The 24,726-nt window shown below is 45.0% G+C and overlaps 1 protein-coding gene, 1 long non-coding RNA gene and 2 pseudogenes across 4 annotated transcripts; 2 read left to right on the plus strand and 2 right to left on the minus strand.

Annotated features, from left to right (window-relative positions):
• The first annotated feature begins 6,473 nt into the window (after window positions 1-6,473).
• Window positions 6,474-7,352, plus strand: LOC136545250 (thioredoxin-like 2, chloroplastic; annotated as a pseudogene).
• Window positions 7,353-7,920: 568 nt separating this feature from the next.
• Window positions 7,921-12,883, minus strand: LOC136541468 (pentatricopeptide repeat-containing protein At5g15280, mitochondrial-like; annotated as a pseudogene).
• A 752-nt stretch (window positions 12,884-13,635) lies between these two features.
• LOC136541469 (uncharacterized) lies at window positions 13,636-14,753 on the plus strand. Its single transcript, XR_010780372.1, has 3 exons — window positions 13,636-13,773; window positions 14,275-14,504; window positions 14,614-14,753. It is a non-coding gene; the product is annotated as an uncharacterized lncRNA (long non-coding RNA).
• Window positions 14,754-15,384: 631 nt separating this feature from the next.
• LOC136541467 (pentatricopeptide repeat-containing protein At3g62890-like) lies at window positions 15,385-18,397 on the minus strand. Of its 3 annotated transcripts, none has more exons than XM_066533364.1 (3): window positions 16,236-18,397; window positions 15,981-16,102; window positions 15,385-15,507 (listed from the first exon to the last, which is right to left on the minus strand). In XM_066533364.1, exon 1 carries the CDS (start codon window positions 18,324-18,326, stop codon window positions 16,410-16,412), a length of 1,917 nt encoding a protein of 638 aa, XP_066389461.1. In that variant the 5' UTR covers window positions 18,327-18,397; the 3' UTR covers window positions 15,385-15,507; window positions 15,981-16,102; window positions 16,236-16,409. The 3 variants fall into 3 exon arrangements, with proteins under 3 accessions (XP_066389461.1, XP_066389463.1, XP_066389462.1); XM_066533366.1 differs by having other exon boundaries at window positions 15,407-15,507; window positions 16,040-16,102; XM_066533365.1 differs by having other exon boundaries at window positions 15,414-15,507; window positions 15,984-16,102.
• Between the last annotated feature and the right edge of the window lie 6,329 nt (window positions 18,398-24,726).

Below are 24,726 nucleotides of genomic sequence, written 5' to 3' on the forward strand. Positions count from 1 at the left end.
GGGGAGAACGTGCAAAGAATTGGTTTTTCGCTCATGGGGGAACACTAGACCAGGAGACAGGGAAGTGCGTTTATGGCGCAAGACTGCAAGAAGCAGCAGAAAGATTGTTTTATGCTCAGAGAGCTACTGCTAGTGGTGCGTTCAGGCCCAACAGAGAGAAGGATGAGCTGACATACGCCATCGGGACTATTGAACATGGTGGCCGAACTAGAGGCAAAGGAAGTGTCTCGTGGGAGCATGGATTCCCTCAGGACAGACCTTCCTACAGAAGTCGCCAGAGAAAGAAGGAAGAAGAGGCACACCGGCTCCAGAGGTTGGAGGAAGCGGTGCGTGAAGCACAGGAGCGGGAAAAAAACCTTGAAGCGAGAATGCAGGAGGAAATCAAAAGGCAAGTGCAAATAGCAGTGAGTGCAAGCAAGCAGGCATCAGAGCCAGGAATCAACATTAGCCAATCTGTTCAGTTGAAAAGCAGCTGCGCTTCCACGGAGATACCAAATCAAGGGGACACAGGACTGCGCTTCCCTGTGGATGACGTCACTGAACCTTGTACAACGTGTGAGCTACACATTCCGAAGGAGAATTCCACAATCAAGGTGGCTATCGGTCTTGTTAATCCTATCGACCGAACCAAGACACCAAGGATTCATGGAAATATAATCCAAGAAGGATATGCCACCATCTCGGTAGATAAAGCTGAAAAAGGTTTTAGTGATTTGCCTCTTGACATTCCTGGAGGTGATGGCGAGAAGACTCTAGGAGAAGCGGAGAAGACATTCATTCTATGGCGCAAGCGCTACATCATCATTCCAGGGATGTCGGCTCCACCTCCTCCTGAACTACCTCACCATAGGTATGTGCGGATGAAAACACTACATCATTAATTTGTATTGGCTTAAATAATTAACAATCTGCTCATAATAATATGTCATTCCTTTTTTTGTAGCAGATCCTCCCCCAATCTAAATCCAATTGTTCAATCGCCAGATCATCATAGTGCTCTGTACGATGACATTGTGTTGGAAGACGAGGCTGCATCCACACCCTCTCCAAGGAGGTCTCCAACGCCGCAGCCGCCACCTCCAAGGAGGTCTCCAACGCCGCTGCCAACACCTCCAAGGAGGTCTCCAACGCCGCTGCCAACACCTCCAAGGAGGTCTCCAACGCCTCCCCCGCCCCCACCTACCAAGAAGCCTAGCAAGAGGCCAGCCCCTCAAACGAAGAACCAGTCCCCGCCTACAAAGAAAGCCACCGTGAAACCAAGGGTTATTCCCAAAATAATATCTGAAGAGAAGGAAGAAGGAACTGATGCATATAAAAAAGACATGTCTAGATTCTATGACAAACTTAAAATGAATCAAGAAGCAAGGAGAAACCCAGAGAAACCGTACTTCTTCGTAGCTCCGGATATTTTAAGAAAAAAGGTGATTTCTTACCAGCATCAACAGCGGGAATCTCGTAAGCCGTCCAAATCAACGTTATCAGACTATGACCGCACTCTCACCAAGTCAATTGAGGCGGCACAGAAAAAGAAGCGGGCAGGGAAAGGAGTTGCCCAACTCGGACAACAAGCGCACCAATCAATCCCCCCGCTAGTTGTTGGTAATGAATATGGTTCGAATTTAGGATTAATGCATCAGGCAAACATACCTCCGGATGTCGATTTGGATCACCTTGGTGAATTTCTTGATGAGACTGGTCTCGACCTTTACCAGATGTTTGGTGATGGAAACATTGAGAGTGCGGCGGAGGTTGATATTTGGAAGAAAAAATTTGTACTAGGCCAGAGTCTATACAACCCTCAAGCCTTATCTGATCTGGGGACACAAATGTACCTGCTAAACAAGTGGTACATGCAGGCGTCTACCAGTGGAGACTTCTGCGTTGGTGTCAGAATTAGAGACGAACATTGGTTCCGTGGCGATGATGTTATGTATGTTGACTTTGCAGAATTTCATCAACTATGCCACCTGACCTCTCTGGACAAAGTTATCATTAGCTGCTATTGCCTGTAAGTAATAATTCTTTCGATCTATTATTAAACTCATCATATGTGTGTATATGCATATAAATTATCCTAACAAGTACTATATATATGCAGATTTACAATGACAGAGCTCAGAAAGGAAGGCTGCAATGAAATTGGTTTTGTTGATCCCCATATAGTATTCAAAGACCCAATTACTCCAATGACTAATTGGAAGTCTGAGTCAGAGAGTAACCTCATGAACTTCTTAGTGAACCAACGCCACAAGAAGGATATACTCTTTCCCTATAACTTCAAGTGAGTGTTAATCATGTCGATCATAGCCTTAATGGCTCATATGTTGATTCTAGTTAATTAATGAGTGTTATGCGTTATATCCTATAAACACATGCAGCAATCACTGGATATTGATGGACATCGATCTGGTGAAAAGTCACTTGATAATTTATGACTCGATGAGAAAACCACAACAAGACTACCAAGATATGATAGATATTATCCAGAGGTAATTTCGAGATCTCTAGCAACTATATATACACACAAACATGATGATTAACTATATCTGATGACGTGGCAAATTTTTTATTGGGCAGTGTTTGGAAAACCTTTATTGAGAAGCAACACATGGAAAAATGCAAAGCGCCACTGAATGTAATCCCATTGAAAGTAAGTCCCCTGAATCGCATCATCTTTATTAATTAAACATATAGCTTTCACCGGATCACCAGATTGGATGACAAATCTTTTTCTCGTAAAGTGGTGTCTGAGGCAGGAACAGGGGAACAACTACTGTGGTTACTATGTTTGCAAGTTTATCAAGGTGGTCTCCCAAAGAACTCCTACAGAGAGACTCAAAGTACGTTAAAAATACACTATATATTCATTTAATTATTATTATTGATTGTGTTACTATGTCTTTATATATATATATGTACATATATTAATTTATTTTCCTTTAATTCAAACCTGTAGACTCGATGGTTGGAGGAAAAGGTCATACGGCAAGACCAAATCAAAGCAATTCAAGAGTCTATAGCCGGATTTTTTAATGAGCAGGTCATCGATTCCAAGGGCGAGTTCTACTTCGACCCAACACTGCCATTGAAGCCAAGCTAGAGGATGAGAAGAAACTTGTTATGTCACAACAACTATAATGCAATCTTTTGTAATATATGCACATGAAATAATATAATGTAAAATACACATATGCATGCATGCATGTAAATATATATATGATGCATGCATGCATATATATATATATATATATATATATATATATATATATATATATATATATATATATTTCTATGATTGAATTGTGTGATTTAATACGTTCATTGTGCTTGAACCGAAACATACTATATGCGCGTATAAATGTATAATTAGCAGCGTACAATACGACTTCGAAAACCTATTTTGAAAAGAAAACAAAAAAATGAAAAGAAAAGAAAAAAGAAAAAAACCTTTAGTCCCGGTTCGTATTACCAACCGGGACTAAAGGTGCCGGCCATCGTGGCATGTCAGGAGGCACCTTTAGTCCCGGTTGGTGTTACCCACCGGGACTAAAGGTCCTCCTTTAGTCCCGGTTCCTGACCCGGGACTAAAGGACCCCCCCTTTAGTCCCGGATGCTTGCTCCCGGGTGGGGAACCGGGACTAGAGGGGGTTCCCCACCGGGAGTAAAGCTCGGTTCTGTACTAGTGTACCATAATTGTAAAAAAACTGAAAATACCAGTGTGGACCCACTATTTTAATCTTATTTGCAAGCATTCAACTTGGTCGTGGTGGATACCTAAAGATTTAACGGGCAGAATTTCAATTTTACAAAAAAAGGGTACGTTTGAGGGTTCACCACATATATTCTAAATAAAAGGCAAAAGAAAAAAATATACCTAGGTTTGATATGTGTAGTCAAGAAAAAGGGCCCCTATCTAAAATAAGGTCAAGAAAATGGGCCCAACTTCTCAAGAGATGCACATGACAAGTCGCTTTGTGTAGTTACAGTCAGAACACCACATCAACTTATCTTTGTTCCGAAATTACATGCATTTTTTGGTAGGGTAACTGTGCAACCCGTCAGTAAAATTTAGTGTGCAGAGGTTGCAACGTACATGCCAGGCTAAATCCGTATTAGACTCAGGCCAATATGCTGATCAGCTGATGAATCAAGGAAGAAATGCAATTCATTCACGTAAAAAAAAGTTGATCACACAACCCATTGCAGTATCAGACACACCGACCTTCCACGATGATTTCAGCAAGAAATCCAATATTCCAATAAAGTAGATTTATATATAGATATAATGGAAAAAGTCTATATAACTCCCTGACGTATTCAGGGTGGTCTACATAATCCCCTAAACTATAAAATCAGTTATTGTGCACACTAAACTTTGTAAAACCGGACAAATAATCCCATACGGTGATATTGGGAGGTGGTTTTGCTCACGTGGCAATCCATGATGGCTGGTTTTGGCGACATGACTTTTGGGCCCACCTGTCAGCCTGGGAGCAAGAGGAGGTAGAGCAATCCGCAGGGAGCAGAGGCCGCGAATGCAGGCATGGGCACGCGGCATGCCATTGCACGGTGCCCTCATCTTGTTCCTCCTGCTCCTGGTGGGGGCAGGGGCGACAGTCGAGGAGACGGCGCCACAGGAATCCACATTGCCCGCCGCCGGCTCCGGCTTTGTTGGTTCGCCGACGCGGCAGCGGTTGGGGTCGACTCCAACTCTGTGCTGGTGGCGCTGCTGGACTCAGCACTACACGGACTGGCGGAGCTGGTGGAAAAGGCACTGCTCCTGCAGACACTGGAGGACGCCACCGGAAAGCACAACGTCACCATTTTCGCGTTGTGGAACGAGGCCCTAGAGCAGGATGTAACACCCTCGGTGTTACCGCTTAAACAACTTGCTAAACTATGTCATAAGCATCATGTTTATGTGTTAATGCATGTGATAAAGTGTGTAGATCAATTTCCGTAACTCAAAACGATCAACAAAAATGCTAAACGAAAGTTGATTCAATAGTCGTGTTATATCACTTAGGGTTTAAAACCAATTTTTATTAAGCAAAAATACTATAGAACATGTATGTGACACTTAAATAAAGTTGGAAGTACAAACTTGGTAGATGACAATGCAACTTTAACTTTTGGAAAATAGATGTTGTTAACTAGTGTTTTGGGAGCTCTAAAATCAAACTTGACGTTAAGATAAACTCTTTTCGTTAAGTCGACAAACACTTGAATTTATGTTTAAAGTACCATTTTGGTGAACTATATTGAGCAAAATAGTAAAATAGTGCTTAAATATCTTGCTCCTACGGGTTGGTATAAAGTATGGACTATTGCATGAAGTAGGTGTTGGTTAAGGTTAATAAAGTTTAGACCTTTTAAAAATCATGACAAGAGTGCTAGTGGTTGCTAGTTCTAACCAAGCCTTTAAATTTTCTAAGTCTGAAATGGCCATAGGCAATGCCATTTTGGCATTTGAATTCCGACAAAATTGGTTAAGCAACACACCTATGTTTTTGCACGATTGGGTGCATCGAGGTGTGAACTTGAGCGTGGTGAAGGTTGTGGTTGCGTTTGAGTTGCGATGTTCACGCAAGTAGTGTCCGAACTACGTCAGGATGCGTTTTAGCTATACCGTTGCCGCTCTGTTCGTGAACTGCCGTTCGGCGTGACATACCTACCTTGGCGCCTCTCCAACTTCCTCTCGGGACATCCCGTGGCGACGGCAATTGCTTCGTTAGCAAGTTGATAGTGCCAATTTGGGGTTCGTGGACTTGGTGGAGTTTTTGTCGAGCTAGTAAGTGAACTTTGGGCTGCTTTAAGAAGCGTGTAAGACGCCATTCCAGGCTCTCGGCCTGAGTACCTCGGTCATCACGCGAGCACGCCGTCGTGGGCTGGCCGCTCCTGGCCGTGGCCGCTTCTCCGCTGGCCTCCCTTGCTGGCTCTGGCTGCACGCCGCGCCGCGGGCTGTCGCTGTTGCTGCCGCTCTCGGTGATGTGCCGTGTCCATGCCTGAGCCATGCGCTCGGGGTCGTGCTGCTGCGCTGCGGTGCCGCTGCATGTGCGCTGTCGCGCGCGAGGCCGATGGCCACTACCAGCCAAGAGCCACAGCTTTAGGCGACGTGGTGCCCGTCTCGACCACTCGATCCACCTACTGCCGAGCCGCTGCCTGTCTTCGCTGTCCCGTCACGTTGCTGCCTTTGTCGCGGAGCCGCTGCCCGCCTGCTATCGCCGCCGACGGAACCGCACCGCTAAAGGTTGGATATATGTAACAGAAGAAACAAAGGCCCAAACAAAGCCAAAGATGACCACAAGAAACAACACTTCTGACTGTACTTGTGTGCATTTCGATAAGCAACAGAACCACATTTTAGAGTGATAAACTTTAGACTAAAACGAAAGGATGATGAAGCGTACTTTCCTTCTGAAAGGAAACCTTCTTCAGCTATAAATACCACAGCATGGGCCATCCCCGTTTGAGGCATGTTCTGCTTTTTAAATGCGCCCTTTACAGTAGCATTTTTCATTAAGGTGTTGACTTGTTAAATGTTCCTTTCTGTTATAGTTCGATGAGGTCGATTGCTTCAGCTTTGGCAAACCATTGGGCTGTTGGCGGTTCATCAGGTCGTGAATACATGAGCAACAGATCTGATGGTTGCTTCAAGGTATTGACTTGGAACCACAAGAGGAAGCAGTTCATGCCCAGAGAAAAGGTTGCTTCAACTGGTTGCCAGATCGCCAGAGCGGTACCAAAAGATCCCAAGAAGGTAATTTCCTTATTGCTATGGAAGTTTCACCTAGCTGTGGAAATTTCACCAAGAAGGGAAAAGAAGACAAGCAGGAGATTCAACAATGTTATAATTATTATCAAAAGGAGAAAGAAATACATGTCCTACACAAAATTACATTGATATAATACCTTTTGTCAAATTTCCACAAAGGTACATCAATTTGCCGAGATGCATCCAGGACTGCAATTTCTTATGGTCAACTATAATGAACAGACACAGATCTGTAAGAGGCTCAATGTCTGTGTCTTGCCATTGTTCCGCTTTTATAGAGGTGCTGAAGCTCGTATTTGTAGCGGAATGCCAACTGACGGTGGAGGTGTTGTTGAACACAATCGTTCTAGTGCTTACCAATGTTCCAGGAGGCCAAAATGACTAGGGGATTCAACCCTTTGCACTTTTCCTTGCTAATAAGTTCAGCCTTTTGCTACCATTCTGCAAATTCTATTTATGTCTGATGTAGGGGCTGGTCTGGGAGGCCATACCGGATGAAGAGGCTATGTCAGACCTCCCAGACCTCTTACACGAACAGTCGAACACATAGGAGGTCAGCAGATGCTGTATATATTCTTCAGGCTGGTCGCAGAGTGGGCAGCTTTGCCAGGTGCAGCATGCTGCACTTAGCCAGCCTGTCGGCGGTCCAGATATGGTTCAAGATGGCTAGCCATGGTAGTAGGTCTGGTATGCCAAGCTAGCTGAGTATTCGCTGGACAGGCGGTCTCCAACGGTGTATGTACCATAAGCAGTTTAGCATGCCACATATATACTACTGTAACAGCCACTTCGAACAAGGGGGGTTCAGGAATCAAATTCTTATGATTCAGATCAAATTTTAACTAGAGCCTATTTTCAAAGCAATCTGCTTCATCCAAGCACACCATAAATTGGCAGTACCCACAACAAAAACTAACTCCCAAGTTTTGAGTCCTGGTTACCCAGTGAGGCAATCTCACATATTGCTTCAAACAGACCAGATATAGGCATACATCCCTATATATTACATGTCTCATTTTGTAACTTAGTGGAGAAAAACAATTGCTAAAAAAGGAAATAGAAAGTTGTATCAAACTTCTTCTTAATTGAGCGGCAGAGCTCCTGCCTTTTTGTTCAAAAAAAAGGAAAATAGAAAGGCCAGAAAACATAGTAAACCAAAAAAAAAAGTACACACCATACACTATATACAATGCAGGCTTCAACGAGACAGATTATAATTTTGTAATGGTGATGTTAATCCAGAAAAGGTTTACTGGTACTAAAACTAGAAGAATTGTTAAACAAAATTCAATCCTTGTGTTTGATACCACCAATAGTTTGCTAAAAAGGAGAAATAGTTCCTCGCAAATCACAATTTTGATGAAGTGGTGGTATGGTCGTCTCTCACACTCATGGCTGCTAGCCTGCTCCCCACAATACCACAGGGAAAGAAACCTCAGCTGCAACTGACTCTGCATGCTTTTATCGAAGGATAAAAAGCAGGAGCAAAAACCTTCACTGGGGTGACAATAGCAGCGTTGTCTCTTAACACAAAAACGATAGTCCACAATGCCAGTAGGGAATAGCCAACTTTTAAATATTACTGTTTTCGTTCTTAAGAGAGATGATGCTTTTACCTTCGCAAGATCCCTTTAGCAGGGACACAACCTGTAGCCAAGTTGCAGAGAAGAAGGTTGTGATGACTCAGGTAATGAGTTCAAGCTCCATCTTTTGCTACTTAAATCGAGGATACATAGTTTTTCCTATGTATTCCCACATTTTTGTGAACCATAGATCCCTGAGCAGAACGTTCGAGTTGCAGTGTTGCATAACCTTGGTTTCACTGAGTTTTATCAGTTCCACTAGGGTTCAACTTGACAACGACCAACAATTCACCATTTTCTAAAAACCACATATTGCCTTATGACTTTTATGGGGGATTTGCAGAAAGGAAAAGATTTGGCAAAATGGGCTCTTCACGTCCTTCAGTTTTCTCATTGGTGCTGCTGAAATTGCTTATAATAGACCAATGCATCTCAAAGTTTGGCACTTGTCCTGCTTGTTGCATGTCATGCAGAAGTGCAGCAGCTTTCTGCAGATTGCTACTTCTGCAGTAGTTATCAAAAACAACTCTATACATGCCATAGGATGGTGCAGATCCTAAGGTGGTTAGCATTTCCAAAACCCTCCTAGCATCAGAAGTTCTTCCCATGGTACAAAGGCCACTTACAAGCGCATCACAGGATATCTCACTTGGTTTTAGGCCTGCAAACTGCATTTCAGCAAGAAAATCAAGTGCTTGATCAAATTCTTTCAATATACACAGTTTATATATAACTGAACTGTAACTGGCTTCATTAGGAAGTTTGCCTTTCTTTAACATTGTATTTAGCAGATAAAGAGCCATTTTCAAATCTCCTAGTATGCAGAATTCCTTGATGAGATCATCAAAATTGCTTGAAGATCCAATAAACTCACTTTTGCTCAGGTTCTTCAGACATGATTTTGCTTCCAATTGTCTCCCAAATGAAAGGAGACATAAAGTGAGGGTGGTCTTAATGATTAAACCATGCTTCCATCCACTGTGCTCAATCAACTGAAATAATGCTAGTGCTTTCTAAAAAAAAACTTGACCTGCGGGGGGTAAGACGGCCCCCGGGCAATGCCTGGTAGAGAAGATCTCTCACGCAGATCAAGAAAACCCCCGAACCTCCACCCCTGCACCCTTACACGGGACCGTTCACCATGTGAGCTGGTTCGGAACCACCGTGCTTTGAGTGAGTCGGACGAGGGGTTTTTTTTACCCAGGCCACGTAAATCCGCTCCCACTGGGAGTCGAACCCAGGTCACTGGGGTGCCATCCGGCCGCTCTAGCCATTCGGCCAAGAGTCTGTTGGCAATGCTAGTGCTTTCTCAAGGTTTCCTAGCCTGCAGTAATGACTTAACACTATTCCGAGACTGCGGTTGCTTGGTTTTAGTCCCTGAGCAATACAGGCATCAAGTGCATTAACTGAATCATTGGTATCCCCGGACTTGTGAAATCCATAGATAAGGAAATCATAGGTGGTTTTGTCAAGAGAAATACCTTTACCTTCCATGTCCTTCAATAAATCATGAATCTGCGAGCTCTCTTCTTTGAAAAAGATAAAATATTAGAATGTTGCATGCAATTAGTTCCCTTCACTTGTCAGCATGATGGAACAATGCTCTAAGGCTTGAAGCACTAGAAAAACGACTTTGCTCACACATTCTGCCGACAAGAAAGCGGTAGCTACATATAGAAAGGTCGTCATGCATCTTTAGCATCTTGCAAAAAACTGCATCCAACTTTCTCCAATTTTTCAGCCAACCATAGGCTTGTAATAAGGAATTTAACAAAGTGGCACTGAGCTTCCCAGGAGTTGATTCTTGCAAGACTGGCATTGCCCACTTTATATTCCTTGTATTTAGCAACTCCTTCACAATGCAACCGCAATATGAGAATTCAGCAAGTTTCATGGTCAGCATAGATTCTACCAAGTTCTTGGCTCGATCTGCATCCAGCCATGGTAATGAAGGCAACACATATCGGTAAGCAAATGCATCTGGTTCTTTGCTTTTGAAACATTCCAATTGATTCAGCAGTCTTCTGCTCCTTTAGGAAGCCCTCCATCACATAAAAGAATAGTGATCAATCCACAGCCACACCATTTTCTTTCAGAGCCTCCAACATTGCACATCCAATGCTGGTAGAACCTGTCCTGCACAACTCTTTGAGAAGTGCACAATATGCAGTGGAAAATAGATCATGATAACAGTGAAATAAGGTGTTCATAAGTTTTAGGGCTTCCTCAATTACTCCCCATTTGCACAAGTAACTGATGAGGGCCATCATATCCTTGCTATAAGGTGACCATCTGTACTTTGTTGCAAGATTCCAACATTCCCAAAACCCTGCTATGTTTCTTTCTTCGCATAATCCTATCATTAAATAAGTATATGTATTGTGACCGATTGACAAGCCTTCTCTTAACATTTTTCTAAAATCAGTCTTGCATGAGCAGACATTCCTTTCCTACTCAATGTTTGAGCAACTAAATCTAGATTTTGAGCATCAAGTTTGTCAAACATATCTGGCATCTCCTCCATAAGGTCAATGGCATCTGTTACATAAGCAGGCCTCACGAATAAGGCCTTGAATAGCTCAGAGCAGCTAGCTGGTGAAATGTCATATCCCCATTGAAAAGCTTCGTCTTTCAAAAGAAGAGCACATGCAACATTGCCTTGCTGAGATGCCCTGACTAGCTCTGAGTTAATATCTGGGTGAAATGCACTATCCAAAACCTGCGCCAATGAACTCTCAAACATTTTGGAATCAGTGTCCAAATACAGTCCATTGCCAACTGAATCAAAAAATTCAGCTTTTGGGAAACCAGTGGCATTATCTCTCTAGCCCCAAGAATGATAAGGCCTTAGAGAGCACGCAGTTTCCAGAGGGAAGATCGTTTACACCATTGGTTTTCATATCCCTCAAAACTTGTTCAATATCATCAAACTGCCTGTACCTGCAATATCCTGCAAGAATTATTTTATATGTTGAAAGATTGGGTGTTACTTCTCTTTCAACCATGTCTTTGAAGACATACTTTGCATGTCTATACAGTCCCTCCCTGAAAACACCACCTAAAATAGCATTATAAGCACACACTCCAGGTTTAACATGCCTAGAAAAGCAAACTGATAAATATACAAGTGCAGATTTTAGTTTCATTTCTCTACAGCTATGAAATATGAAAATTTTAAAAGTCGTAGCATCTGGAGCAAACCCTAAGCCCTCCAATCTTTGGAAGAACAACCATGCCTGATCAGTACCAAGATTTGTGCAAGAAGACGCAAGAATTCTATTGCAAAGACGCAACTCAGGTGAACACCTCCACTCTTCCAAGAAATTCATCATATCTCCAATTTCCTTTTTCTTGTTAAATTCTTCTACTATAGTTGACAAGGCTCCCTTGCTTAATTGAAGACCCAATCACCCAAACTCTTTAATTGCCGAAGAATACCAAGAGCTTGCAAAAAATTATCTTTCTTGATTAAAGACATGACAACATAATCAAGAATATCTCCTTTGGTGCAAGAACCGAATCCAACTTTAAGCATGTCCACATATACTCTTAAAATCAATTCATCCTTTTTGTTTCTGGTCAGAAAACGAAGAAGTACTTGATAGCATCAAACTGAAGGAATCAAGCGCTTGCGCCTTGCATAATCATAAAGTGCAACTGATTTCTCAAGGTTGAGTGCTTCTAAATATGCCTGGATAACCCGACTGAATAATTCACTTGAAACAGCCGGAGCCACATGATCAACCAATGAGAGCAGTAGCGATTCGGCTGGACCAAGCATATGAGCATCTGCAAGTATGGATACCATCGTCTCATTTGACATTGGCAGATGTTGGAACTCCTTGCTCTGCTGCGAGGCCCACCTGTACAAATTCCATAGAAATCTTGCCTTTCTCACTTCTGCTGCACTGGGTCCAAAACCAATCAAAATGTCAAGAAAATCCTTAGGCTTCAGCTCAGAGACACGTCAAAACCTGCGGAGGATCTCCAGTGAGAGCCATAAACCAGGCTTAAGAACATCTTGCAAGCTGCACTTTCCATCAAAGGTGTCCTCATTTCTCTCAAATATGTGAGAGCACTTGGCTATAACTAGACTCCCAATTCCAGAGCACGATTTTAGTGCAGAATGGACATCGGCTTTGAACGTGTGTCCAGTTTTCTGCTCCAAATTGGAGCCGCCAGACTCCTCTGGAGCGCAAGCAAAGATTGAATTCCGCTTCTCCCCAACACAGCGGCCTCCACCTCTCAGCAAACTCCCTTGGTTGGTACTCAGCTCCGCCGCACTGTTGGCAAAACCCCGGCCTCCAATCTTGGCTTCTCGCCTGTCATTCGGGCTAGAAATGATTGAATCAATTAGACCGAAAGAAACATCAGTGCAGGTGGTGTCGTGGTGAGATCATGATAAAAGCCCTGGCTCGTTTAGTCTTACCTCAGATGCCGGAGACGGATTGCGCGGAGGAACCTCCATGTAATCCACATCTAATCCACTCAGACCTCCCAGCCCCGCCGCTGAGCAAGGACCCGCACGCCGCATCTGATCAGCGAACCCCCAGTCCACCCGCCGTGCCCGGATAGGCAGGGGAGGCCAACTGAGGCGAGCGAGAAATGGCGGCGCGAGGAAGACGATGCTGCTCCCAAATCCCAATCACGTTGCTGATGGTCTGATGGGCCAGCGAACCCCCAGTCCTCCCGCCGGCCCGGTGAGGCAGGGGAGTGAGTCCGAGCGAGCACACGACGGCTGGGCGAGCTTGCGGCTCCTGCGCCCGGCGACAGTGGACGAGAGCGACGCGTTGCGGTGAGGACTGAGGAGGCGACGCTGCTGCGAAGAGACCGGCGAGCGGCGCGGCCCAGTGGGAAGAAGATGCGCACGGGAAGATGACAGGCGGGGCCATGAAAACTGAAACTGTGACGATTCCATGAAAAACAGAACGGAACCGTTAGAAAGGTGAAACCATAATGAAATTAATGATACCATTAGGACGGACCCACGACTCCGCTCACTCCCATACACGCCTCGCTCCCGTACACGTTGCTCGTTCAACGGCCTTATCCGCTCGTCCTGTCCGCACGCCGGATGCTTGCTTCGCCGTTTTCTCCTTGTGTCATCGTCCCCATCCGCCCACCCCACTCTGTCTTGTCGCCGCCGGTCCCCCGCAGCGCCGTCCCCATTCCCTACGACCTCCTCACGCTGCCTCCTCCGCGTCGCATTCTCCACCGGGCTCGGTCTGCCTCGCCCGCTTGCACTGAGCCGGCGAGCCTCCACGACAGATGCTCCGCAAGCAGGCGGCGGGGGCGAGATTTGTGTGATGTCGTGCCCGCCGGCGAGTTGCCCGTTCCACTACCGCACAACGAGGTCCATGCGTCGCTGTCAACCTTCGTGCCTCCATTCGTCAAAGCAAAGCTCATGTTGCAAGAGTATGTTTAGTGTTTCAGATGTTTCATTTCATCTATATGTTGCAGGTGTTTCATCTTGATATTGCAAAAGTAGATCGAAATGTTATACATGTTGTAGTGACTATACACATATTTTTTAAGTGTATGTTCCAAAAGTTTCATCTCGTTTTCAAGACGTATGTTTACATGTGTTTCATCTAGATGTTGCATATGTTTTCACACATACGAAGTGTTTTCAGGTTTTTTTTTGCAAGTATTCCATACGCATGTTTTGAGTGTTTTCAGCTATTTTGTACGTATGTTACAAGTGTTTTATCTGAATGTTTTAAAAGTAGATTTGATGTTGCAGCTAGTGTTTCACATGCATGTTTCAAGTGTTTCATTTGCCTTAAGACGTATGTTGCAAGTGTTACATCCGAATTACATCACAGTATTCGCTTTTCTGCTGCCTCACCTTCGCCTCGGTGTCTCCTACTCTTCTCAACGCTGGCTGGGCATCCGCCACCCCTCCCCGTCTTCTAGATGCTGGGGTAGCCACCTGTTGTAGTCACCGCTGCAGCTGCTGGTCAGGTGCATGCGCTTGAGAAGCAAAGGAGGCGTGAGCAAGGACTCCCCACGTGCAGAAGGGCGGCGCGGGCCCCACATAGGCGGGCGCAGGATGCAGGTGCGCGGGGGGAGAAGGAATGCAGGCGCGGGCGTCTGTCCGGATGTCCGGGCGCGCACTGCCGAAGTCGAAACCAAACACGGGCTTGGTAAAAAAAATTTTTTGCATTTGCTTTATTTTTTTTTACGAGCACTCTCAGTCTCAGGCTCTAAGCCACTGCCCTGAACTTTTCTTACGTCCCCTTTTTCTGATGTTAGGTGTCAAGTCCATACAAGTGAGAATCTACAATCTAATCAGTTGTGCTGATCCAAAAAAAATGACAGCTGGTCGAGACTTGTATGTGTCAAAGAATTCTTCCTCAATTTCTGCATACTGGGGACAGGAGAAGTGAAGTACTGATTGCCGCACAATGCCAGCAGTGATAACCTCAATGCTCTAGCAAATATATCAAGGAGACTAACAGATGCTCAGCTGAAACCGACATGAAAAATGAACGTCTGATTATAAAAAAATAATACATTTTGCTAAATACTAGGTAACTTGAGGACTGTAAATTCAACTCTGTGTAGATAATGGAAGACAGAACAAGGTTTATAGTCTTTTAACGGCTCAGTTTCCTGCAAAACCTGTACAGTTAAACTCCAAGAAACAGCTCTATGCAAGGATGTTTAGATTATGTACATGATACTGGTGGATTTCAAAATTCAAACAGCTAGTTATAACAATTAGAAGATTGAGGTGTTAACATGGGCAGCTCAGCTCAACTCTAACCTCTAGATACCATGGAAAGATAAAAAAAAAAACTAATTACCGGCAGGGAGGATCAAGTCCTAGGAGGCAGTTCAACTACAAAACCTGCAATTTGGTTGACTGAGAGTAGATTTACATATGGTTCAAGTTGATACCTCATAACAGCTCCCTGTTCCTATATCAAATAATCGTGGCTTCCCAGGTCCTAGCAAATATTCCTCTGCTTATCCTTCATCGCCAGAAAGGAGTATAATTTATGCTAGTGGATGGTAAAACACTTGACCTTCAATATTTGTAAAAGTTGCACTGCTTTCAATCTGTTCCTTATCCATAGAAATGATCCAACTTCATCATGCACTTTTTAATCATTGTCTTCAGTATTCCATAAAAGATAAAGCACACTGCAAATTATCACCAAAAGAAGGGGGGTATTATTGAATCATCAGCTCACTTACAAAAGCACAGTTTCTCAGTCTTTTTTAGCTGCTTGAAAATCTTATTGAAGAAATGAAGACTTTCAACGCAGAATTCTGAAGAGCATTTTAGTGCTTGCTTAGTTGCTTAAACTGTCAGCTTTAGGCAAGTATAGTAAAACTTCATGTTCCATTAAATATGTGTTTACCACGTCCACGTGTTTGAGCATATCTATCTTTCCCTTGTGATTCTAACATTGTTCACATACTGATTTCCTCCATTTCATACTGAGTTTGCAGCTGGTGCTAAGTGCTAACATAGTAACAAATAACAGGACATGCCTACCCTACAGATAATAAAAATGGGGTTCTGATAGCCTATGAAGGAAACAGATGAAAAGAGATATTGTGAGAGAGGCAAAACCATAAGACGATAATTGAGACATTTGGCCAATGCATACCACCTGTTGATGCCACCAGCTTTGTCTAAATTTTGGAGAAAGGAGGGAGCTGAAGGTACCTCTTGCTTCATGAGGATGCCCCAGAAATTTCTTAACAGTCATCAAGATGTATGGATCATTGGCTGCTTATATATATATATATATATATATATATATATATATATAAAGTGAGAATGAAAACAAAAAAGAAAACCAAAGACTATTTATCATCAGAACGAACAAACTGTAAGCTTTACTTTAGAAAGATTAAAATACCTCTTATAAGCTGTAGCTGTGAACTCGGTGAGGAGAGGCCTTATATGACATCTGAAATGGCATATCAGAATCTCACAGAAACAGAACTCATGTCAATCAGCATCTTGTCAAGTATATCAAAATCATGGTCTAAATTCCACATCATAGTTGAAAAGAAACATGTCAAATGATTAATCACCAATAATCATGGCAAGAACACTTTCCATCTTTCATATGATGAAACCTACTACCGTCCCTCACAACAATTTCCCTGCCAAAAACCTTTGTCACCATCTTACTGAACTCATGACAATCGCCACACACACTAAGGTTCTTGACAATACGGATTGGGCTGCCAGCTTCAACAACAATGAACCCATAAGCAATTGCAAGCCGTTCGCTGTGCACCTTAATCGCATGAACCTTCTCTTCATCCCCGATGTCATGCAAGACTGATGACACGTCTGGTACATAGCCTGCCTCAGCCAACCTTCTGTCAATCATGCAAAGCATGTTATATATATGTACAGAACCCTTGTGATCCATGTCCCCTACTAGAAACTTGTGCACAATTCCATGTGCCTCCATCAAGCTCCAACCAGCTGACTTGCTAGTGCCACGGTTAGACATTAATTTCCTAACTTTCCTGACTTCATCCCATTTCTTTGCTTTTGCGTATATACTTGCAAGGAGGACATAGTGTCCATCATGAGCTGGATCCAGTTCAATTAGCTTATTACCAACACTTATGCCCAAGTCCACGAGGCCATGTCTCTTGCAAGCTGACAGGACTGTGCCCCAGAGAACCGGGTCAGGTGGGATGTGCATCCCTTCGATCAATTCAATGGCCTCCTGAACAAGACCAGCACGACTCAAAAGATCAACCATGCATCCGTAATGCTCCATCTCTGACTCAATGCCATATTTCTCTGCCATCAGCTTGAAATACCACCGCCCTTCATCAACAAGGCCGGTACGGCTGCAGGCATTTAGCACCCCCACAAATGTGATGCTTGTAGGCCAAAACCCCTCACTGACAAACTTCTCAAAGAGCTGGACTGCATCATGCCCCAATCCATGGGTAGCAAGCCCGCAGATCATGGAGTTCCAAGCAAACATATCCCTTCTGGGCATGGCATCAAAAACTTCCTTCGCTGCTGCCACACTTCCACACTTGGAATACATATCAACCAGTGCAGCACCTAAGTTTACACCCATTGCCATTCCTACTCTCTTGACCACTTCATGCACAAACTTCCCCTGCTCAAGCAGCCCCAGCTGTGCAGCTGCGGACAGTGCCGTCACTATTGCCGCTTCATTTGCCTTCACCCCCTGCACCACCATACTCTTAAACACTCCCAGCGCGACCTCCAGCTCCCCTTCCTTCACATAGCCTCCTACCACCGTACTCCAAGAAACCTCATCCCTCACCGGCATTCCGTCGAACACCTCCCGCGCAACCCCCACCATGCCCGCTCGCACGTAGCCAGCGAGGACAGCATTCCACGTCACCACGTCCCGCACGAGCGGCAGCTCGTCGAACACCTTCCGCATCGCCGCCACGTCTCCGCAGACGCCGTAAAAGTGGATCAGCGCGTTACGCACGTAGAGGTCGCCCGCGGCGCCAGCCTTCACGGCCAGCGCGTGCACTGGCGTGCCCATGAAGCGGGAGGCAACAGAGCCTGCAGCGGCAGGGTCGGCGTCTAGGTGGTTGGAGAGGGAAGCGAGGAGGAAAGTGAAGGAGTGGGGGTTCCGGCGTGGGAGGCGCGGGAAGAGGCGGAGCGGGAGCGGGTGCGGCAGCACGCGGAGGAGGTGGTTCGACGCGAAGGAGGAGGCGCAGCTGGCGCAACGGAACAGGGAGAGCGGGTAGGAGTGGGAGGCGGCGGCGGCGGCGAGCGGGAGCCGCGGAAGTGCGGCGAGGAGCTGCGGGAGGGCGCGCGCGGTAGCGAGGCCGAGAACGGCGAGGCGAGCGTGGACCTGCAGGACGTGGTGGAGCGCGGGGCGCGGCGGCAGGAGCACGCTGAGGAGCTGCGTCGCGTCGGCGGCGGGGTCGGAGTGGAAGGTGGGAGCGCGCCGAGCGGCCGGAGAAGGCGGCGGCGTTCCGAACTGCATGGAGGCGGCGACGGCGGCAGATTTACATTTTTACCATTAGCGTGCCCGTGCGCTACGGTAACAATTTATATATAAAAAAATACACAGATCGTAACGTAAAAATTAAATATCAACGTTAAAATTACAGTTAATTTAAAAAGTAAAGTTTGTAAAATTAACAGTCACGAAGAGCGCGGCGTCGTAGCCTTCTAAACTCTATTTTATAGACTTTTCCGTGATGCGCCTGAGATAATATTTTATATCGATAGAAAGAAATCTCTGATATCCATTTCTTTCGTGCACCCATAAATCCACGAATAAGTTCCGCCGCATCTCTATACCATCCTGTACACAGGCTCGAGTATATATGTCAATATTAGTGCCAGTCGCATGGGTAATATCACGTCTCTTGAAAAATCTTTCACAAAAACTTAAAACAAAGTGTTATACTCACCGTATAAATATGTGTGGCTTTTGATCTATTCCACGTAGACATGTACTGTAAAATAAGATATCTACTTAAGTGTCTGTGGTAAGATTCACGATCAGCGATATATAAAAATAGTTAAATCGTATGTATTATTATTGCAAGCCTTAATGACTCTGCGTTAGTTACCCATCTGTGTCCTCTAAAATAGAGAACAAGTGCTACAGTCAAACTCTATCAGAGAAAGAGAAAGTCAATCAATGCAAGTTTCAGATCTAGCATGGGATCACTAAGGGCAGTCCCAATGAAAGAAACTAGTAGTTTCTATAACATAGGATACCGCACTAAAAAAGTATTATTTTCCAACTCATGGTTTCTATGAGTAATAATTATTTTCTCTTTCTCTCTCCCAACTCTATCTTCTTTCTCCAATGAAAGTGCGACACGAGCTCCCTAAAAACTGGTGGTTTCTCCTCAATGGCGATTTCATGGTTTCTTGGTGCATTGGGTCAAGAGTAGACCTGATTTCTTCATGAAGAAACCATTTCTATGATTTTTACTCTCTTTCTTCATTAATTACGTTGCCATGTCAATGTTTTGCTTACGTGGCAAGTCATTTAATAAGGATAGAAACCATCATCAATGCACCATTGGAACTGCCCTAATAAGCTAGAAAACTATGCAGGCAAGTAATGATTACTTGGAGATTGGTCACTGATGGGATGGTTGAGATGCTGCTACTTTCTCCTGCCACTTCTACTTGGCGAGATGAGCTGCAAATGGAATGACTTGCTATAGATCGGAGAAAAATACCATTGTTCCAACAAACTACATGGAAGAATTTCAAGTGACAGCACAGCACTAAAATGGTGAAGATGACCAGCAGAGACAGGCCACCTTTTACCCAAAATACCAACCATGTCATTGGTGATAGGATTTACCTGTCTACAGTAAATTTCCACTTTTGATAATTTTTTTTTGTGGTAGACAGAAACATGCAAGATTGAGAGGAATATCTTCAAATAAAAAATACAAAATTGATTTTGTCGGACAGTGAACAGTGTAGACAAAAGCCTAAAACTAAAGTTACTCTGAAACACAAGACTAAACTCAACTATCAGCATGATAGGTTCAGGTTCTCAACCTGCTGCCGGATTTTATTCAGATAAACAAGCAGTATGCACCTAACCCTGTTTTTTTGAATTAATCATGGAATTAAACCAGCTTGATAAATCAGCTGCAAGATGAACTGAAATAGTTGAACCTTGAAACTGAAAAATCATATCACATGGCAAAGATCATGTCAAAAGCTTCAGAAAAAATCTAACATATATAATTAAGTTGAGACGATTGCTGGGATATGTGTTCTTGGATTTCTTGTGTGATATTACATGGCACGGAAAGTCTTTATTCTTAACTGATGATAGCTTGGTTACCGGGCTTGTCTTTATTCTTAACTGATGATAGCTTGGTTACTTCATAGCTACATGCAGATTTATTAGGCATCCCTATTATTAGACCAGCTGACATAGAGACCATCAGACCACACACATATGAGCTTCATGCCAATTCAGGACCAACGCATGGCTTCTATTATGTCTTGTCAAATCCATTTTTTAGTACATAATAAATATAAAATACTTATTTGCATTGGAGTTCCTAAGCCTGAGAAGGTAGCAATGAAGGAAAATAAGATGCATGCAGTCCTGAATGATATGCATAACCTGGTTGATGGATTGTCATATAATCAGTTGTTGTACGTGTTACCACAAACACACGTGCACATGTAATGGTTCATGATCTGGAAAACAAACTTGAATTGTCAGTTAATGAATAGTAGGCCAATCAGCAGCACCTGGAATGGGCGGCGTTCACGATGGCCTGCGATGCTCAATCGGCGGGTGTTCGTAGGTCCACGTCGGCGACACTTCTCGATGGCGACGGTGCACGGCCCTCCGATCTCCGAGTACTTGGACGTCGGCAACACTTCTCGACGGCGCACGGCCCTCCGATGCTTGATCGGCAGAAGATGACCTTGAGCTCGCGCGGCGCGACGCACTCGTGGGTGAGCGAGGGGCTGTCGTGCGCGTAGGTGAAGGCCTACGGGCACTCGCGCTTGAAGAACTCCGAGTACTTGGACGCGCGGCAGGTCGGCAAAGGCGGATTTGGCTGCGGACGGCGGCGGGGTCTCACGGCGCGCGGCGTGGCGGAGTGCAGCGCTGGCTGATCGCGGAGAAAGAAGAGTCACGCACAATGGGACTTGGCTCGTGGAACTGATGCGAAACTGGTTTAGTATTTCCTTGCAGACGAAGAGGAGAGGCAGGCTACAGGAATTTCGGGTGATCGTGATCTGATGAGGATGCTGTGCGGAGGGATCACGGCGCTGATTTGCTTTTGCATGTGGGCCGACCTGCATGATTTTCAGGTGATCGGGCATTTGTTTTAGGGTTAAGTCCAATTTACACCCTCCAACTTGCAGCAAAGTTTGGATTTCAACCTCGAACTTCAAAACCGGGCAACTTTGGCCCTCCAACTCTCGAAAAAGTTCAACTTTCAACCTTCTTTGCGGTTTTGCGGGTGAACAGTAACTTTTGATATTTTCGGGAGCGTCGAAATTTTATATTATTTTTTCGAGCATCTTAACGTCCTCAAATGAAAAAACTCAAAACTATAAAGTTGTAGATCTCATCGAGGTCTACAATTTACATATAAAAATTATCTTCATCCGACATCGTATTGAAGGGTTTTCTATTTTTTGAAATTTGAGTCTCATCACGCGATAAAATATGGTGCTGAAATTTTATATTATTTTTTTGAGTATCTTACTGTCCTCAAATGAAAAAACTCAAAACTACAAAGTTGTAGATCTCATCGACTTCTACAATTTACATATAAAAATTATCTTCATCCGATATCGTATTGAAGGGTTTTCTATTTTTTGAAATTTGAGTCTCATCACGCGTGAAACAATTTTTTCGCGTGATGAGACTCAAATTTCAAAAAATAGAAAACCCTTCAATACGATGTTGGATGAAGATAATATTTATATGTAAATTGTAGACCTCGATGAGATCTACAACTTTGTAGTTTTGAGTTTTTTCATTTGAGGACAGTAAGATGCTCGAAAAAATAATATAAGATTTCAGTAGCATATTTTATCGCGTGATGAGACTCAAATTTCAAAAAATAGAAAACCCTTCAATACGATGTCGGATGAAGATAATTTTTATATATAAATTGTAGACCTCGATGAGATCTACAACTTTGTAGTTTTGAGTTTTTTCATTTGAGGACGTTAAGATACTCGAAAAAATAATATAAAATTTCGGCGCTCCAAAAAATATCAAAATTTACTGTTCACCTGTAAAACCGACTAGAAGGTTGAAAGTTGAACTTTTTCGTGAGTTGGAGGGCCAAAGTTGTCCGGTTTTGAAGTTCGAGGTTGAAATCCGAACTTTGCTACAAGTTGGAGAATGTAAATTGAACTTAACCCTTTGTTTTATTGCATGACCCGACGAGATTGCATGCGGTGCTGTTTTGTTTTGCATGTCCTGAAAATATGGTGATTGAAGATCTGTTTTTTTTTTTGGAAAGGGAAATCAGAGAAAGGGGTGGGAATGTGGGATTGCATGGGCCGGGGGAGTATGGACGACGTGAATTTTTTTCGCACGAGCGGCAGGAAGGAGAGGCAAAGTTTTTGTCGCATCAAGACACTGTCTTCTCTTTAGTCTTTTTTTAGTTATAGGAGATTAAGATCGGCACTCGTCCAAACATCACTACCGTTTTATATTTGCGCACATGGCATGCCAAGGCAGCTTGATATGCTGGCGTCTGGTCAGCATGGGCACGTGAAATATCATTGCTATCCATGCCTTGCTCCTCTCTCTTCGACAGCTGGGTCCCGCAACTCCTGTCGCTGCCAGGCAGGTGGACCCCACTCGTCGGCTTCGTCCTCTGCCTCCTCGAGCCGTTCTCCCGGGACCAGCTTGCGGACATCGCGGCCGCCGCCGCGCTCGTCTCGGCGCGCGCTCGACGCCGTGCGCGTAGCCGCCAACCGCGACCCGGCCCTCCAAGGGCTACGGGTTCGTCGCCTTCCTCCACGCCGATTCCACCGTCCTCGCACTCAAGGAGCCATCCAAGAAGATCGACGGTCGCTGCTTCTTCTTCCTTCCTTCGGATGCGCCATGGCCGGGCTTCTACAGGGCAAAAACAGAGAGGGAGCTCGGCCTGGGGAAGCAGCCGACCTGGCATGGGGACCAGTGGCGCCAGCGGTGCTGCGCGCGGCCGTGCGTGGGGCACAGCCGGCCGGCACGCGGCTCGGTCCGGCCAAGTCGCAGCAGCAGCTGTTCCTGCCGGTCATGCACAGCCGTGAAGGGGCAGCGTCCAGCGAGTCGTGGAGATGGCCGGTCAACGCTGCGGGAGCGCTACGCGCACGTGGAGAGATCCGGTCGCGCGACGGGAGACCGGCCGGGAGAGCACGTGACCACCGGGAACGAAGAAGAAGGTTAGCGTCCATGGAAGAACTCGCCGGAAAAATTGACCGGAACCGAAGCTAGTGCCATGGCGCGGCGCACGGAGGTCGCGGCCGACGTGGCGCGCACAGCTCGCGGCCATGGCGTGGCGCTCGGAGCTCGCAGCCGACGCGGCGCGCACTGCTCGCGGCCATGGCGCGGTGCTCGGAGAGCTCGTAGCCGACGCGGCGCGCACAACTCGCGGCCATGCGCGTGGCGCTCGGAGCTCGCAGCCGACGCGGCGCGCACCGCTCGCGGCCATGGCGCGGCGCTCGGAGCTTGGAACCGACACGGCGCACAGGTAGAGGTGGGAGACGAAGCTGACAAGTGAGGCCCACCTGGCAGCAACAGGAGTTACGGGACTCAGCTGTCAGAGAGGGAGAGAGAGGAGCAAGGCAGGGGTAGCAAGGACATTTCATGTACCCACTGACTAGGCGCCAGCGTGTCGAGCTGGCGTGGCATGCCTCATGCGCAAATGTGGTAAATCTAAAACTAAAACTTCTCTCATTTAATAAAGTTGTAAGTGCCATCTTAAGAGTAATATTCGGACGAGTGACAATCTTAATAATGATAAAAATGTAAATCTCCCGACGACAGCCGACGGCGACGGCGCCAGCCACCAATTAGCTTGTGATGTTATTGATTAATTATGAAATTCAATTTTACAGCTGAACTTCCAGATTTAGAACATCTCAAATAGATCTAGTGACACGTTTGAAATTATTATTACAAGAACTCCTAGAATTTTCATAGAAACATGTGTTACTTTTACATTAGCTTTGTGGATTTTTTTGTCATCCAAATAAGGCTGGTAATAAAGTAGAGAAAATACTCGGTGTAAACTATCTTCTGGGTGAAATCATGAAAAGATTTAACAATACTTACTTAGACTTTTCTTTAAAAGAGCTCATTAGATAATGGATTTTCATTAATCCAGCCTCCATATCCACGAAGGGTATACACAGCTAAAAGGATACAAGAGCACTTAGACTCACATTTAAACAAAGAGGAGAACACACAAAAAAACGACCTCAGCACATCCCTACTTCCCGACATCCTCTCATGAAACAGCCAAATTCGGTGAGTGAAAGTCGTCATCACCGCCGCCCCTAGTGCGCCATCGCTTTGAACCTCCGCTGGTATAATCTTCATCCGCTTCAAGTGAGCTGACACCATGTGTCGCCAGTTAGCGAACCTTCACCTGTCGCCGTCCAATCGAAACTAGCCGATCAGATGCGAGCCAACAGGATCCGCTTTCGCTTCGCCGGACTCCCAGGCCGCCGCCATTCCTAGGACACCGCTGCCTACGGAACCACCTCTGCTGGAAGCATCCTTAGATGTCACGTGTCGCAAAAGTAGAGATGCACAATGTCGCGATGGAGGTATCAGGTTTCAAAAGAAATTAAATTTTAGATATATTTTAAAGGATTTTCATGATTTTACCAAAAAGATAGTGATATCCTGTCTTTCCAATTAAGTAATA

The sequence above is a fragment of the Miscanthus floridulus genome, chromosome 3 (genome assembly GCF_019320115.1).
Source record: "Miscanthus floridulus cultivar M001 chromosome 3, ASM1932011v1, whole genome shotgun sequence".
Taxonomy (NCBI): domain Eukaryota; kingdom Viridiplantae; phylum Streptophyta; class Magnoliopsida; order Poales; family Poaceae; genus Miscanthus; species Miscanthus floridulus.